This window comes from Passer domesticus, chromosome 18 (assembly GCF_036417665.1).
Source record: "Passer domesticus isolate bPasDom1 chromosome 18, bPasDom1.hap1, whole genome shotgun sequence".
NCBI classification, from domain to species: domain Eukaryota; kingdom Metazoa; phylum Chordata; class Aves; order Passeriformes; family Passeridae; genus Passer; species Passer domesticus.
The window spans coordinates 4331429-4349735 of NC_087491.1; the positions used below are offsets into that span (position 1 = coordinate 4331429).

At 48.1% G+C, this 18307-nt stretch overlaps 1 protein-coding gene across 14 annotated transcripts in view; it reads left to right on the forward strand.

Moving 5' to 3' along the window:
- The window catches only part of CACNA1B (calcium voltage-gated channel subunit alpha1 B), a 298893-nt gene that overhangs the window by 253041 nt on the left and 27545 nt on the right, over positions 1–18307 (forward strand). For all 14 annotated transcript variants that reach the window (XM_064393626.1, XM_064393612.1, XM_064393613.1 and 11 more), the window contains 5 exons: positions 1872–1988; positions 5286–5351; positions 5938–6029; positions 7632–7782; positions 11190–11317. In XM_064393626.1, the coding sequence (XP_064249696.1) occupies positions 1872–1988; positions 5286–5351; positions 5938–6029; positions 7632–7782; positions 11190–11317 (554 nt within the window). The remainder of the gene's footprint in view (positions 1–1871; positions 1989–5285; positions 5352–5937; positions 6030–7631; positions 7783–11189; positions 11318–18307) is intronic.

The window sequence follows — 18307 nt, forward strand, 5'->3', positions numbered from 1 at the left end:
GGAAGAGGGAGATCCCACTGGATCCTGCAGAGATGGATCCTGTGCCCCTGCTCCTCCTTGGAGCCCCAGGATTGTGCACAGAAAAGATCTGGCTTGAGCACTGCTCTGAAGTTAAAATCAGACTTTCAGGCCTAAGGGCTGCCAGCATTACACATGAGGGCTGATCCAGTTCCTGCTGGTGGGGAGATTTTCCTGATTAAAAGGGCTCATGGTTAAACCTCTGCCCTGCCCTGGGCCTGGCTCACAGTGGGAAGAAGAACCCCATTAGTGATGGTCCCCATTACCCAGCTGGGCCCCAGCTCTGCCCCAGGGCCCTTCCCTGGCCCTGCCCTGCTCAGGTGAGTGCAGCTGGACTGTTGTGAAGGGAAGGTAAGCACTGTGGAAACAAACCTGGAGCTGATGTTGAGACAGACTGGACATTTTCAGTGCCTGTTCTACTACCCAACCCAGGGGAATCCTCGCTCGTGCTTTGCCTGCCAGAGATGGCTTCTGTTGCTGGCTTGAATGAGCTCAGTGTTGTCTGCACCTTCATTGAACATTCCTGTGCTTTTCTCTTTTCTCTTTATTTGAAGATCGAGTCTGATTTTCGGTCTGTGCCTAACTCTGAGCTGCTTGTGTTTTTAACCTGAGAGAAACCGAGTGCATGCCTGAGACTGAGTTCTGGAACTCTTTGATGGGATTGGTGGAATGCAATGCTAATGGCCCCAAAACTGAGCTGGCATTGAAAGAATCCATAGATCCAACAAGCCCCCCAATTTCAGCATGAGCTCTGTAGCCAAATGAGCAAGAAATGTGGGTCAGTTCAAAGTGACCTCTGGTAAAACAATAATCCAAGGGAAATTTTTGCTCATCTTTACCAAGCAGAGCTCCTTATGATTATATTTGCTGCTTCACTGCTCAATAGTTTAAAGTGGGATGTTTTCTCTCTTTAGCTCACTCAGTCAAATAAGTGGCTGTGATCAGAGATCCACAAAAAAGTGAATTATGGAAATGGGGAATATTTTTTCATCTCCTTAAAATAGGAGGGCAAGAGGGATCTGGCTTTTGCATGTTTTGTTTTGGAAAGAACCCTCTCTAGATTAGCTCATTGGGGCAAGAATCCTCTTTTCCCCGAAAGAAAGGAAAAAAATGGAGTGAGGGGTGCGGAAAATCCTAGAAAACAAATGAAAATCAGAACGTGCCTCCAGCAGTTCTTTGATCCACTTGTGCAGACACATTTACGAGAATTTGGAAAACCAGCAGGTTCCTAAGGCATCTTCCTGCTGGTGAAAGCTCCACCTTCCCAATTGACTGGCTGCCCTTGATCCATCTTCCAAACAATCTTCTGGTGCCGTTTCTCCTTGGCAAACCTGTCCAGTTACATGCTATACGAACATTGGAAACATCCAGGTTGGAAAACATCCTCATTCTTCCAAGGATGTTTGAATCTTCACTGGACAATGCCTTTCTTTGTCCCTTGCCAGTGTCTTGGCTTAAGTTCAATTCCCTGTCAAAACTGAGCTGACCAAGACTTTCAACAACCTCATTCCTTTTCAAAATGAAAATCCGGCACCATCCCCCTCTCCCTGAGTCTTGAGGGGGGAAAATCTGCCTTGCTCTAAGCAAACCAGCCCTCCAAGGACAGCGTGACAGGGCCTTTTCCTTTTCTCTCACTGACCCAGTAGCAGAGGGGAGGGCTCTTGTGGAGAGGGGTTTTCTCATTCTTGCTGCATGTGGAGTGATCTGCACTGACGAATGTTTCTTTTGGAAGGTTTTCTGGTGGCCGATTTGCTGCTTAGATCGTGAAGCTGGTAATTTTAATTTCTTTTTTGCGGGCTGTGGTTTTGGATCGCGGTCGTTTCTGAAGGACACAAAACCTTTACTTTCCACAGGACAACTTCATCAACCTCAGCTTCCTGCGGCTCTTCCGGGCAGCCAGGCTCATCAAGCTCCTCCGCCAGGGCTACACCATCCGCATCCTGCTCTGGACATTCGTGCAGTCCTTCAAGGTGAGCCTTGGCAATGTGGGGAGAGATTTGGGGAGAGGGTCCGTGCTTGGCGCACATGGAGCATCTTCCAGTGAGGATCCAAGAGCTTCCCTTGTCTTGGAACGGCCTCTCTGCACCTCTACAGAGCGATTACAGGAATTCAGAATTCAGGAATTCTTCAGAAAAGAGGATTGGTGAGCACTGCCCAGCCACAGGAATATTAATTCTGCAGAAAATCAAACTGGTTAGCACCAAGAATATTAATTCAACTGGTTAGCATAACAAGGGATATTAATTCTGCTAAAAGTCAAGTGGCTCAAACTGACCATTCCTAGGAATATTAATTCTGCTAAAAATGAGCTTGTGAGCATTGCCCAGCCCCAGGAATATTAATTTTCTACAGAAAAGAGAGCAGATTAACACTGACTATCCCCTGAATGCTGCAGTTTGGAGGAGGAGGCTGAAGGGCTGCTTGGTCATGCAGATTCCAGCAAGTGCTCAACACTCAGGTTGCCCTTGAAACTACCCCAAAATCCCTCTGACAAAGTGTGGCTGCTCAGGAATTTGCATAAAGAAGCTGTGTCCTGACTGACAAGTGCCTTGTACTTCAGTGAGTGTAAGGTTAAATTACCTGCCCCAGGATTTGGGTGTGATGGGATCTGGCAGAGGTGAAACCCAGCCCCTTGAGCTTTGGTAACACAAACTGTGAAGCTGTAGAGCCACAGGCCTGGGTTTGTTAACGTGAAGGACTAAAATAATGAGGTTTTGCTGAGGTTTTGTTCTGAAGTTGAGGCAGTTGCATTGCCTGGTTTCCTTTACCTCTGCCCCTCCTCCCACCAATCCTCAGCTGTTTTCTAGAACTAAACAAAATCAGCTGAATTAGCTGTGTTCTAGATCTAAATAAAAGCCCACATGCCCCAAAGCTGGTTATCTTTACAGCTCTCAGCTGATTTGCAGCCCATTTTTCATTGTCTGATGCTTTAACTCTGGTCCTGGGGCTTGCTCAGGTTCTGCAGTGCAGGGAGGAGAACACAGAATGTGGAACCAGGATTTGTGGCAGTGATACTGGGCTCTGACACACCAGTATTCACGGGCTGGGAGCTGTGGGTGCAGAGCCCCAGCTCCTCTGAGGGGTCTGCAGGTGTGAGGTGTTCCCAGTCAGGAGAGAGTGGATGGATTTTGGGAGAAGGGGCTCAGCCTTTTCCAGCACAATCCCAACCCTTCCCAAAGCCTGTGTCCAGAGTGTGGCCCTGATGTGGAGCCAAGGACATTCCTGGGCTTCATGACGAGCTGTTTGTCTGTCTGTCCCCCAGCTCGGAGCTCTCAGGCTGTGTCTCTCGTGCAGAGGTGTCCATCAGAGGTGTCCATCAGTCCCATTTCCCCAGGTTTCCTCCAGGTTTTGTCCTGGGGGTGCCTCAGGCCCAGCGATGGCGGCTGGGCCAAGGATGGGATTGTCCCGCTCTGCTCTGGGCTGGGGCGGCCTCACCTCCAGTGCTGGGGGAGTTTTGGGCACCTCAGTAAGAAAAAAGCTGTGAGAGAGTGTCCAAAGGAGGGACACAGGGATGGGGAAGGGTCTGGAGGGGCCGTGAGGAGCAGCTGAGGGCTCTGGGATTGTTCAGCTGAGCAGAGTGAGGGCAGAGCTCCCCGGGGCTGCAGCTCCTCCCGAGGGGCAGCTCCCATCTCTGCTCTGGGACAGGGACAGGAGCCAGGGCACGGCTGGGGCTGGGCCAGGGCAGCTCAGGCTGGAGCTCAGGGCAAGGCTCTTCCCCCAGAGGGTGCTGGCACTGCCCAGGCTCCCCAGGGAATGGGCACGGCCCCGAGGCTGCCAGAGCTCCAGGAGCCTTTGGCCAGCGCTGCCAGGGATGCCCAGGGTGGGGTTGGTGGGGGGTCTGGGCAGGGACAGGGGTCACTTGATGATCCTTGGGTGTCTTTTCCAGCTTAGGATATTTCATGAGTCTACAATTCCTGCTCATTTGGCCTGCAGAGCTCCTGCCTCAGGCACCACAGGGGCTGGCCCAAGGGCAACACTTCTCCGTTTTTGAGATATTACTAATTAAGAGGCATTAATTACCCATTCATTTAGCCCAAGTGGAAAATAGCTGTCACTCTCTAGCCTGGGTGACATAATTACATTGCAGCCTTCACTGATTTCTTGCTAAAACTCAGAATCTTTTTGTCCTCCTGAGGCCCCAAACTGGGCCTGTTTCAGAGCCGGAACTCATTTCTGGGATGGAGATTTTATTTCCAGCAAGGTCATTAACAATTCATGTTCATAGAATTATGCACACAAAGTGCCAGTGCCTGCTAGTAGCTCCAGTGTTCACTGCCGAGCCTTGGATTATGTTTTCCCTGCTTGCTGCTTCCAAGGATACAGAGAGAGCCCTTGGAAAGCCCTGACTGTTGTGTGATCGATGAATACCTGGCTCCAGGGGTTGTCTCCTGAGTGCTGCTACAATTCTTCATATCCTCTTCCCAGTTCCTACACCTGAAGGACCATCTTGGGTTGAAAAGCCAGGTGTCTGCTAAGGAGGCAGGAGCCTCCCTTGAAATGGAAAATGTAAAGCCCCTCCCTATGAATTGTTATAATTTGGAATTAAGGGGCTCTCAGGCAAAGATATGGGAATAGGAACAACAGTTCTTCACTGGGAAAAATAAAAAATACAAATGTAATAGTGCAAACAAACAAACAACCCCCCCCCAAAAAAAAAACAACCAACAAACAAACAAACAAACAAAAAACCAAAAACCACAAAAAACCCCCCAAACACTGACCCCCTGTGGGTCAGGGTGGTGGCACAGTCCCATCCCATGGGGGCTCAGCCCTCCTGCAGTGCCAGCTGTGCTTCTGCTGGAGCAGGGATCCTGCACAAGGGGGGAGTTTTCCTCTGCAGCTCCAGGGCTGCTGGAGATGGGCCTGCTCTCCCTCTGGCAATGCAGGGCAGGAGAAAGCTGCTCCTCTGGGCATGCAGTGGGCAAAGGCTGCTGTGCTGTTCCAGGCTCAGATTGTATCCAGGTAGGAATGCTTGGCTCCTGCCCTGGGCGGAGCATCTCCCCATGGGATGCTGGAATTTGATCAGCCCTGCAGGGACACTCAGTGGCCATGGACAGCAGAGATCTGCTGGAGGGAGGATTGGCTGTGGGAGAGAGAAAGAAAAAACTGCCCCATGAACAGAGGAGAACTGCCCCAGCTCTGACAGACTGGAATAGATTACACACCCCCATTTCCAACCTAAGGACAAATGCCACAAAACTCAGTCCTGCCATGGAGTTCAGTGTTTGCATTTGCTGTCATTAATCCCACTTTTTCCTTTCCCACAGGCCTTGCCTTATGTGTGTCTCCTCATTGCAATGCTCTTCTTCATCTATGCCATTATTGGCATGCAGGTAAAATATTTCATTCTTTCATTCTAGCCATAAGCAGCCTGGGTTGGTTCAGGGTGCAGATGGTTGTTGCCTCCACAGCAGGAGCAGCACTGATTTGGGACGAGGCAAAAGCTCTTCTTGTCTGGTGTCAGGTAAATTAGAAACGAAAAAGGCCACTTTTTCTTACTTAATTGTCAGCTTTTATGTTGAAGTGTCCCCAGTGAGCTGGACAATCCAGCTGTGGGTATGAGCCTGGATCACATTTCAGCACTGGACATCCGTGAATCCCATAGGAAAAGACCCTTCCCCTGGCTATGGACACATGAAGAGCCTGAGAGGAGGGAGCAGCCCAGGCACTGCACCTTCCTGAGAAGAAATTATAAACTTTTCTTGGCCTGGGATGGAGCTGAACTGCTGGAAAGGACCTTTGTGAATACAAAGCACATTAATCTTGTGTTTGATCTCCACAACACGTTTTTATCTCCCTTTTCAGCACAGAAATTATTCCAGCTTTTGAGAGCCTTTAAACAAGGACACATTATTTCCCTGCCTTATTTTCCAACTCCACTTGATGTGCCTGGCTGAATCCCTTCTGTTTTCCTGGCAGGTATTTGGGAACATTGCCTTAGATGATGAAACCTCCATTAATCGGCACAACAACTTCCGGACCTTCCTCCAAGCCCTGATGCTCCTGTTCAGGTAAGGAGAGGATAAAACACCCTCTGGTTTGTGTGTGAACAGCAAAAACATCTTTGTGCAGGTGCCAGCTGAGCTGCTCAGACTTGGGCATCCTTTAAAATTGGGATTTGTGTAAATTATCCATTCCTGCTTCCTCCTCCTCAGCAGATTGGATTCAGCCCCTCCACGAAGTGTCACCCTGAGCTGTGACCCGCCATGGCAACTCAGGTTGAAGCTGCATATAGATCAGAACCCCACGGGTTTAACTGATTGATGGGTTTCCTGTCCTGCAACTTGGTTATTTTTTTCTTTTTTTAAAGTGAGAATTGCTTTAATTGGCAATTTTTGCATAATCAGAAGTCAACAGCTCCTACACCAACCCCACCTCTGCTTCAGAAGTCAAGTGTTTCACTCTGGGTTAATCCTGCCTGGAAATGAAGCATTTTCAAGTGAAAAACCAATCAATTAAAGAACAGATTTTCATTTTAAGACCTGGCAGAACAGGCCCTGCTCCAGCTTGGGGCAGTTTGGGGAGATGTTCCTCATCCAGCTGTGGAGATCCCCCAGTGAACACCAGCCCCTTCCAGCCCTGCCAAGGCTTGGCTCCAAGGATTCTGTGGTGCTTGGTACTGGATCCTTGCCTGGGAGTTTCTGTGAAGCCAGACAGAAATGGAATTAGCCCACTCTATCTCAGAATAATGCCTGGGCTCAGAATTCTGAATTTCAATAAAACTGATTCGTTATTCAGCCTCGTGGTCCCTCACCAGCCCCACAGCAGTGGGAGTGAGGTGCAGAGGCAGCAGGGTTGGGATGGGAGTTGGTTTCTGCACAATTCCCCACAAAGGGAATGGGCCTTTAGCACCCAGGCACCAGGGGGGGAATCTGCTGTGATTCAGAGCCTGGAAGTTATTCCAGGTTAGATGGAGCACCGAGTTTTCCCAAAGTTTGTGTGCTCGCTGTGGGAATAAAAGGCAAAAGAACATTGAGGGAAGCAGGAGTTCAGAGTAAGTGCATGTGGAGAATCCCTGACTTCCAAACCAAGGGTGCACTTCACAGGGACTGATTTATTTTGAGCACCAACTCTGGGACTCCAAAGTTTTTCCTTTTGCCTCTTTTCTCTCAGTAGTAGAAGTTAGAGGGAGGAGGGAACAGGTCAAGAACACCCAGGAGACTGTGATGAAACAGAGACCCAAGTCCAACCAGCCCATGCTGGAATTTATCTGCCTGATAAAGGAAATAAGAGATTCCAGTGGAGAAGCCTGGTTTCATTTCCCATCCTCTGCACTGCCTTTAGAGCCAGCACTAGGTTCAAAAGGCAACAATGTGAACTCTGTTTACTCAGATTTGTACTGTTTAAATCAATCAGGTTTTATTCTCCACAGAACCAACAAAGCTTTTAGCCTACCTGAGCCTGTCTGGTTTCTTTTACTCCCCTGTAATAGAGGGAAATGTTCTTTCTCCTTTCTTTTTCATGAGTAGTTCCAACTCCCAGTGTAAGTACAGTCTCTGCTCCTGGGCACAACCTTCCACCTCATTAATTTGGTTAATTGGGTGCAGTATTATTGCAGGGTGGCTGTCATGGGGATGGGGTGGATAAACTCAGCCTCTGCTCTGGTGTTGCAGGAGTGCTACAGGGGAAGCCTGGCATGAGATCATGTTGTCCTGCTTGAGCAACAGAGCCTGTGACCCCCTCTCTGGCCTCACCAAAAAGGAATGTGGCAGTGATTTTGCCTATTTCTACTTTGTGTCGTTCATTTTCCTCTGCTCCTTCCTGGTAAGTCAGTCCTGACCCCCCAAAGTGGGGGTGGTGCTGTGGATCCCCCAAACCCTTCCCTCCCCACCCCTGTGCCCCCTCCTCATTCCTAATTATAATTTAGACACCACCAAGGCAGCTTTGCTAAACCCCATTTATCATCCTGCTGGTAAAATCCCCAAAGAGATCATTTAGTCATTAAAGGGAAAGGGTTTATCTTTCTTCTCACAGGAGGGTCTAACATTTGGAATTAAGCATTAATGGGGTTTGTCTTGATTTATACAATCCCTCTGAGGAAGGGCAGTGGGGAGGGCAGGGGGACAATGTCCAAGTTCAGCAGCGTTTCCTGGGAGCATCACACTCATTTCACAGAACCCCAGGATCTGCTGAGATGGAAGTGACCCACAAGGATCATCATTTGCTTGCCAAACAAATGCAAAAATCACTTTTTATTTGTTTTTCTGCCAGAAAGGTTTTAGACATGAAAACACTCAAAGCTGCTGGGCTTGGTTTGTGCCAGGTTGTGGTTGAGCTTTGTGAAGTGCTGACACCTTTTTGGGGCTACCTAGAAACAGAGGCCAGACAAAATTAAGGCAATAAAAAGCAGGTATATTTATTGAAGGACCTTCAGGTACATTTTGGGCAGATGAAGCCCCCCAAGGCCTACACCCAAAATGGACGATGGGTTTTACACTTTTATAAGTTTGGTCCATTTGCATATTGGGGGTTAATCTGCCAATTACAGCTTTAGCTAATGAAGTCACTGACCCCAAGTTTGCTTCCCCAACTCACTTTTGTTTCCATCTCTGGGGCCTGAGGCAGTGAGGTGTCCTTGATGGCCAGGCCTGGAGAGGAATTGTTGTGTCTGCCCAAAGTGGGAAAGCAGCAGCTCCCACTGTGTGTGGAGTGTGGAGTTATCCACTAAAGAACTGCAGGGTTACAAATATATGGAATATATAAAAGCTCAAACCCTAAGGCATGAGTGCCAGTGCCTTTCTGAGCATTCATAGCACCTCCCTCCTCCTTGGGTCACCCCCCAGCACTGCTGGGACAGAGCAGTGGAAAAGCAGGGACAGGGACCCAATTAAAGCTCGGGCAGGAGGAGCTGAGAGCTCTGTGATGTTCCAAAAGCAGCACACGGAGCCCTCGCTCACTTCCAGGGCTTTGCTGTAAAATCCCACATTTGATGCTCTGTGCAGCCAACCCCTGCTGTCCCCAGAACCCCTCCAGCAGGAAAAGGAGCTCCACGTGGCAGTTTGGAGCTGGAGATGGACACACCAACTTCAGCGTCCTCCTGCTGAGACCCTTTGTGTGGCTGCTGTTGCTCCTTTGACCACCCATGGATTATTTCTCGTGCATGTATTAAAAAACCTGCAGCCCTGAAAGCTTATCCAAAGTTAATGCTCCATTTACTGATTCCTTCAGCATTCTGGGCTTTAAACCCAAATTCTTCTCTTGTACAAATCTCTAACCCAACATCAGCCATGCTCATTGTTATTTTCATGTATTAATGTTTCTGAAGCTTATTTAAAAAAACAAATAAAACAAAAAACAACAGCAAAAACAACATCAAAACCCCCAAAACAAAACAAAAAACCCAAACAAACAAAAAAAAAGACAATAACATCAACAACAAAAAGTCTCCAAAAACCCCAAAAAGAAACAAAACAAGAACAACCAGCACGTCCTCCCCAGATTCCCCTCCCTGGGTTTGTCAGTTGTCCCACTCTGATGTGGCAGCAGAATTGGAGGCTGGAGCAGCTCTGTGCAAATCCAGCTCTGTGTGAGCTTTGTCCCTGAGTCAGCACTCCCAGAAAATCCTGGGAAATGGGACCAGGAGAGGGAAGAGCCCTTGAAGGAGCAAAAACCCAAAACCAAGGGCAAAGCCAAGCAGCTGAGCTGCTACAGAACAGGTGATTTTTAAAAATATATTCAGCATTTCAATTGCTTCCCCATGAGCAATTAAAGCTTTGCAGAGCCCCAGTCTTGCCAGGAGGGCACATTTTAATAGTTTGTTCAACATCAACCCATAGATTGAGGGGGTTTGGATCATATATTTGGTTTTAAATGGTGTTTCTGGCTCTTTGTGGATGTGTAGCTTGACAGAATTTTCCTCCTGTCATTTGCTGGAGAGAAATATAAATTGAAATTTAGGTTGAGAAATATCAAATGGAAGTTAAGAATATACAGGAGGGAGAAAAATAGAAATTGAAATGTACATTAAAAAAACAGAAATTGAAAGTTTGAGATCCTGGGGCTTCATCCAGCATCCATTCCCAGCTGTCCTCCTGCTCTCCAGTCTGCACATTGATCTTTTCCCTTGAAAATCCTTGTGATTTTTCTGTTGGCTTTAACATCAGGAGAATTTCATGTGCCAGAGGCATTTCCAGGCTCTTGTTGGTGGCCTTTAGAGTCAGGAGCCTTTTGTATGTCCTGCCCCTCACCTTTCTGGGGACCTTGGAAGGTTGGAATTGCTATGAGTCTAAAACAACACATTTAGGCTGGAGAATGGGATCTCCTCCAGCTGTTCTGGTGTTGATGTGCCTTGATGTGGACGTACTGGAAGAGTTCCCATCTCCTGGCTGGAGGAGCAGTGGCTGCAGCCCCTGTGTGGGGCTGTGCTGGAGGGGGAGAAGGGAAGGGGCTGATCCAGCTGCGATCCGGGCTGGATCATGCTGCAGGCAGCACCAGTCATGGGGACATGATAAAATGGGCAGGAGAGGAGGCAGCAGTGGCATTCCCAGGGATCCAGGGCTCTGTTCCAAGACTTTCTCCCTGGGGTGAGGCTGTTCCTTGTAGAAACATCCACTTTTATGAGAATCATGCATGCTTCCCTTCCAGGTTTTCATTTTTAAAATTTTCTTCCCATTCCCCTTCCTCTTTAACCTCCATTCTTCTTCCCTTCCCATTTTGCTTCCCTTCTCCTTTCTCCCTTTCCTTCTCTGTTCCCCTCTCTCTTCTCCTTTCCCTTCCTTTCTCCTTTCCCTTCTCCTTTTCCCCTTCCTTTCTCCTTTCCCTTTTTCTCCCTTTCCCTTTCTCCTTTCCCTTCTCCTTTTTCCTTTCCCTTCTCTGTTCCTCTCTCTCTTCTCCTTTTCCTTCCTTTTTCCTTTCCTCTTTTCTTCCTTTCCCTTTTCTTTTTCCCCTTCCTTTCATTGCTCCCGTCCCCCTTCTTTCCCATTTTCTCCTCTCCCTTCTCCTTTCTCCCTTCCCTTCTCTGCTTCCCTCTCCGTTCCTTCCCTTTTCCTCTCTTCCCCATTCTCCTTTCCCTTCTCCTTTCCCCCTTCCTTTCTCCTTTCCCATTTTCTCTTTCCCCCTTTCTCCTTTCCCTTCTCCTTTCTCCCTTCCCTTCTCTGTTCCCCTCTCCCTTCCCCTCCTTGCTCCTTTCCTCTCCCTCCCTCCCGGTCCCCGTCCCCGCTCCCTCCCCGCAGATGCTGAACCTGTTCGTGGCTGTGATCATGGACAATTTCGAGTACCTGACCCGGGACTCCTCCATCCTCGGGCCGCACCACCTGGACGAGTTCGTCCGGGTGTGGGCAGAGTACGACCCGGCAGCCTGGTACGTGCTGGGACAGGGGGACAGCGGGACAGGGACAGGGGGACAGCGGGACAGGGACAGGGGGACAGCGGGATAGGGACAGGGGGACAGCGGGACAGGGACAACGGGGACACTGCAGCTGTAATGCCGCTCCTCAGAGCCCGTCCTAACGGGAACAGCTCCAGCCTTTGAGGTGACATCGCTGTTAAATGCTGCAGTTCCCTGAGCGCTGGAGAGGAACAAACCTGGTGTCACTGCAAGGGCGTTTCCTTCACGCACACCCAACCCTGAAAGCAAAGCAGCCAAAAATGAACAGATTAACAGCCTCACTTCCACTGAGCCTGCCTAAATGGCCCTGGAGAAAAGCTATCTAGCACTTCCAAAAGGAGCTTTTGGTTCCTGCATCCCATCCGGAGATGTAAATCCGCAAATCTCTGCCTGTTGGCAGCACTTGAGGGAGTGGGAGAGGTTCACACCTCATTTGTGCAGCGTTGTTTTAATTGAGATCCACCTTGGTGGTTTCCCAAAGGCTGTGCAGACACCTCAGGCTGCATCTGAGTCAGGTCCTGCAGGCTCTGCTTCCATCCTCCCACCCGCTCCCAGAGGGAATGATGTGATGGTCCTCTGCCTTAGGGTGGTTTCTTGAAAACATTGGAATTTTTCAAACACACTTTCCTCATTAAACACAACATTTTTCTCCTGGAAGCCTCCTTGTAATGACATCAAACTCTATGTGGGAATTTAGGCCTTTTGAGTAATATTTAGCTTTAGTTGCAGTTGAGGTTATAAGATGTACAAAATGATCAGGATAAAATGAAATGGGCCAAAGTTTGGAAGTGTTTAATTCTTATATTATATTTAATTCTCTGATAAAATATTCCTGCTATATGAGTGGGTGAAAGGAGGGGATGGTTTTCTCACACTGGACAATGAGATGTTTATTTTTGAATTTTATTTCTTCCAAGACACAGAGGATCTGCACACTGGGCTTAGGCAGTGGAGCAGCAGCACAGACCCCAAATTAAGGAATTTCTTGAAATTGAGGGAGTGGCCCTGCCCAGTGACCACTTCTAGAGTAGGACTGATTTAACAAATTGCTTTTCTGTATTGCTGCACCACAGCCCTGGTGATGGGGTTATTCTCATTTCTGGATTCTCTGTCCCAGGTCCAAATAATTCCCTTGATATTCTATTTGGGAATTTGCCTGTTGGGAGACTCTTTGTTAATTTAAAGCTCTGCTAATTTTGGATCCCTTTTTTCCTCCTTGTGAGTTCCTGTGCCATGAATCTCCTACGGATTTGTGATGCCTCCAGCTCTTCCAATCTTTCCTTTCTTTTTTGTTTCCCTTCAGCAGAGACAGAGGCAGGGAATGTTTGGATAATCAACGTCTCAAACTCCCTGCTAGGATGCAATTAAACTGCTTTAAAATCTCACTTCAAATGATTTAGCCTAACTTTAAATGGAAACTTGTTCCAAAAACCTGCATTTCTGTGAACTGTGGGGGATTTGAACTGCTCCAAGCCACCCCTACTACCAACCTGAATATTTACTCCACACTTACTACTAGCTTGTAATCTCCAGGCAGATTTTCATCCCCACGAGCTTTTTGATGCAGCAAATCCTTTGTGGTGATTTAGCAGGCATAAATAACTTTTCTTTTTCCCTTTTTCCAATCCAATCCTGTCTCTTCCCACTAGAAAATCTCAATGAGGCTGAAAACTCGGGGTTTCTCCTTAGAACAACAGCCTTGGCTCTACATCCGTGGGAGGAGGAACACACCTGCAAGGGGGAAAATGGGATCAATGTGGATTTTTAATGTTTATATTCAGGAACTTTCCAGCCAGAAGAGGCACCAGCAGTGAGTTTACAGGAAGATTTCTCGCTCTATTAACTCTGAGTCACTCAGGGGCCAAACCTTCCACTCCCAGAGCTGCTAATGCAGAAAATGTCACATACTAGGATGCTAATTCTGGTTTTTTTGGTTTTGTTTTGTTTTTTTTTCCCTCTAACCCCGTTCCCTTTTCACTCTGGTGGGAAGTTATTGAGTGTGAATAGTTCCACTGAAATGACATTTTCAGAAGTGGGACTAAAATCTCCACAAGTTTGAAATCCTTTCACACTTTAAGCCAGAACTGAGCTTTCAATAATTTTGATTTCAGACCTTTCTGATCTTAGAGGTCTTTTTCAATCCACCTGATTTTCTGATTTCATTATTCCATGATTTGAGCTGAATGTGGTCACTCACTGATCACTTCTCCCAAGGTCTCTTCTTTGATTATCCCAAGGAAAAATGGAATTACAGTGTTTATCTGATTTTCTTAGCTTGAGACCCCCAATGAAAGATGCTGCACAATTGTTGTATTTTTATTATGTAGATAATATTTTAAACACAACTTAATGTGTATTTCACCATAATTTCTGATATCACCTTTGGTTTTATTACAAAATCCAACTCCCTGGAAACTTTCCTGGGGAAAAACATTGAAATTGAAGTAAATAAAGGCAGTTAGGAACTGTTGTTCCAGCTGTGCCACCATCCCTAGGGGTGAGTATGGGAAAACTGCTGGATTTAGGGTGACAACAAGCCTTGATTTATCCAAAAAAAAAAAAAAAAAAAAAAAAAAAAAAAAAAAAAGAGGGGCTGAGAGAAATAGGGAGCATAGGTGGTTTGGTGGGAGTTAATTAAGAAAGGAGGGAAAACAGGATTTAAGGATGAACAGGGAAAGAAAATATAATTGGATATCTAAGAGCATTTATTTGTTCAACATACAGAAAGTGAGTTGTTTATCTGTTTTATTCCTCTCCCAGTGCCCACCCTATGGAGATGCTGGAGATGTTGCTCTGGCCATCCCATTGCCATCAGCTGTCCCCAGAGCACTCAGGAGGAGCTGCAAATGCTCCCAGGAGAGCTCTGGGCTCTCTGGGATAACGGGATATTGTGGAAAATCTGATTTAAAGAAAAGGTGGTGGTTGCTCCATGCCTGGCAGTGCCCAAGGCCAGGCTGGAGGGGCTTGGAGCACCATGGGATAGTGGAAGGTGGCCCTGCTATGGCAGGGATGGAATGGGATGGACTTTAAGGTCCTTCCACCCCAAACCATTCTGGAATTCTCTGAACCTGGAAAAGGATCCCTGTTTGTCCTGATTTTGTGCCATGATCTCCCAGTGCAAAACAACTGTTGGATTTCCAGCCTTCCACAGACTCAGGGAAGTGTTCCGCCATATTTTCCACACTCTGACTTTCCAGAATTGTTCTAAAATTGTAAGGAAACATCAAACTTGGTGCCTCAGTTAAACCAAATCCTTTTAAGACCAAAAGTAGGCCTGGAGCCAAGACTTGCATGGTTCCATTTGCTCTCAAATTCATCGTTTGGACTTGACTGGGGAAGGCTTTGAATAGACCTTAATTATTCACATCCCAAAAAGAAGCAACATTGAAGGAGTTCTCCCAAAACATTCCAGCCTTCTTTACAGAATGCAACAAAATAAAAACAGGTAGGCTAATTGTCTTGGTTTGAAAAGACAGGTATCTGCTAAGGAAGGCAGGAGCCTCCCTTGAAATGGAAAATGCAAACCCTTTGCTTCTGAATTAACATAATTTTGAAATTAAGGGGCTCTCAGGCAAAGATATGGGAATAGGAACAACAGTTCTTTACTAGGAAAATTTAAAATACAAATGCAATAGTACAAATAAAGAAAACAACCCACTGCCAGAGCCAGAACATGCCCTGACCCCCAGGGTGGTGGCACAGTCCCATCCCATGGGGGCTCAGCCCTCCTGCAGTGCCAGCTGTGCTTCTGCTGGAGCAGGGATCCTGCACAAGGGGGGAGTTTTCCTCTGCAGCTCCAGGGCTGCTGGAGATGGGCCTGCTCTCCCTCTGGGAATGCAGGGCAGGAGAAAGCTGCTCCTCTGGGAATGCAGTGGGCAAAGGCTGCTGTGCTGTTCCAGGCTCAGATTGTATCCAGGTAGGAATGCTTGGCTCCTGCCCTGGGCGGAGCATCTCCCCATGGGATGCTGGAATTGGATCAGCCCTGCAGGGACACTCAGTGGCCATGGACAGCAGAGATCTGCTGGAGGGAGGATTGGCTGTGGGAGAGATAAAGAAAAACCTGCCCCATGAACAGAGGAGAACTGCCCAGCTCTGACAGATGGCAGTGGAACATACAACCTCATTTCCAACCTAAAACACCAAAGCTTCTCAGTTTTCTTCAGAGGTAATTTTGAAGTTCAGCTCTTCTCACCTACGAGTTGGTTATACAAAAAGAGATTGAGAAATATAATCCTACTGTTTAATTAGCTGAAATTATTGTTGGGAGTTAATGAGACTGACCATAAAGCTTCCAGGAGGTGTCTGATTTCTCCTTCTGGTATGGAAAACTGGATTTTTCCCGTGCCTGCATGGCTCTGGAGGTGACACTTTCTGTTCTCCCTGCAAATTCCTCATTGCCCAGGAATGGCCCTGCTGGGGTTATGTAGGAGGTGACAGTGGCAGGGAGAGGTTCCCAAGCTTTTAAAGCAGCTAATTTGAATGCTGGCAATAATCCATTGAAGAGCTGTAATAAAATCTCAGGAATAATCCATTGAAGAGGCTCTTTGTGGCCTGCAGGCTCCAGGTGTTGGGCAGCAGTGTCTGGAGGCTGATGCTCAGGACAGGGAATTAAAACATGAGTGGGAAAGGAAACAAATGTTTGGGAAGCCTTGCACGTGGCACTGAAGGTTTCCCAGAGGAAAATCCAAGGATATAAGGTTGGATGAGCAGCTGGAAGTTCTCTCTGTGTGTTAAAGTGACTCCTTCCTTTCCAGACTAACCTTTCTTTTCAGCATGTTTTGCCCTTCCAACTTGTCCTGTTTGCCTGTGGAGAAGCTGATTCTTCCCTGTTTGCCTGTGGAAAAGCTGATTCCTGTTGGATTTTGCTGTCATAACCTCTGGTGTTTCCTTTCCAGTTGCCGCATTCATTATAAGGATATGTACAATTTGTTACGTGTAATTGCTCCACCCCTGGGCTTAGGAAAGAAGTGCCCTCATAGGGTGGCCTACAAGGTTTGGAATTTCAGAGATCCCTCCAGCATCTCTAGTCCTGGTTCTGTTTCTTTTTCTCCCTTCTTCCCTCCCCTGAGTGCAAATGCAACCAGTAGAGAAAAGAAAGTGTAACATAACCAATCCCTTGCCTGAAAAAAGGAATGATTGACTGACTGCCTCCTTTTTCCTCCATGCATCCCTTCCCTGTCTCCTCCCACACCCTGGCTGGCTGGGGACAGGCAGTTTTATGGGACAGGGAACCCTCCAACTTCCATCCTGCCAGCTCCAGGTGGGAAGTCCTGGGGAAAATTATCCCAGCACTTCAATATATTCCAGAGAGAAATGGCATCCCAAGGTGTCCAGGAAGCAGCAAGTTTGGTTTGGCTTTGTTGTTGAGTGATCAACTTCCTGAGCTGGGAAACCATTGGATCTGGGCAGAGATGAGGGGTGAGGGAGGAGCTTTCCATGGTGCCACAGCCAGAGATGGCCTGGGGGTTAAATGATGTCTCTAAGCTGTGATGGATACCCAGGGAAAGCTCCTGCTCACGGCACAGGGAGAGTTCACTGTGCTTCAGAGCCCAGGTGGGGGATTTGGGACAGATCTTGCTGAGAAGTCAGCACAGGATGGGCATGAGTGGGGACAGTTCCAGGCAGGGAACTTCTTGGAAAACAGAGGATGAAGGAGAAGGCTGGAAGCAGCCAGCCCAGAGCTTTCTTTTCCTCTCCACTCCAGCCCAGGTGTTTCCCACACCTGACTGAGGATTAAGAGCTCAGAAGCTCTGCAGAGGAAGAGGAGACCCCACACCCCAGCCCAGGAGCAGGAAGGAGCCAGGGGAGGACATTGGCTCCTGTTCCTATTTTGTCTCTCAGCAGCCTCCAAATCAGCTCTGGGCTGGGAAAGCTGGGTGGGATTTTATCTGCAGCAGTTACCAGGGACAGGAATAGATATTTTGGGTTGGGCGAGTTCTCTCCTCCTCCTCCATCAAAGCTTTACATAGGAACTGAGATCTATGTCAGGGCATTGGGCTGGTGGGAAGGTTCCTGCTCAGAAAGGGGGGTTTAAATGGGTGCTTAGGTTTTCTTTGTTGGTATAGAGATGAGGACATTATCCTGCTTTTCCAGGGGTTAGACTTTAATTAATAACATCCCTGGCTCTCCTCAGATGCCAGGCAGCAGAGGTTTGCACATTGTATAAGCAGGCAGCTCCTTGGAAAAACAAAAGGAGATTGTCACAGTTCCGCTCCCAGTTGAGCAGGCACAAAAAGGTGAAGCAGGAATTTTCTGCTGTTTTGCATTCCTTGTTTTCCAGGCAGGATTTATCCACCACCACTACCCAGTGCTGAAGGGAGATGCCCTCAGCAATGGGCTGCTCTGAGGGACTCTTCCCACACCTCTGCAATTCCCAGTTGAGGCTGGCTTGGTGAAAAACAAGCCCCACCAAAAGTGAGGGAGGAGCAGATTCTCTTCCCACCTCCTGCCAGGGCTGGACTCTGCTTTTTCTGGAGCAGGAATTTGCAGAATCCTGGCCTCAGCTGGGAGTGGGAGCAGTCCCAGTGCATCCCTCAGCAATTCCCCCACGACTGACTTCTCCCTTGTCCCATCACCCAAACCCAAAGTGCTGCTTCCTGGCAGGAAAGCTGGGCTGTGTTCCCCAGCCCTGTCCCATAACTCTGCCCCCCAGCTCTCCCTGGCATGGAGACCTGGCTGGTTTGGGGGGTGATGGGGGAGCCTTCATCCCCCACCCCACCAACAGCCAGCCAAACCCAGCCCTGCCACCCTTCTCCCCCAGGGGACATCAGGCATTCCCCGGGGGCATCAGTAATTCCCCAGGGGACATCAATCATTCCCAGGGCCACCCCTGCAGGAGGAGGAGACGTTGGGAGCCGAAACAGCAACGGAAGCGGAGCCTCCTTTCTCCTGCCCCACCTCTTCAGTTTGGTTTTGTTTCCCGGAGAAATCTGATTAACCAGATCTCTGTTTTCTTGTCTGCTT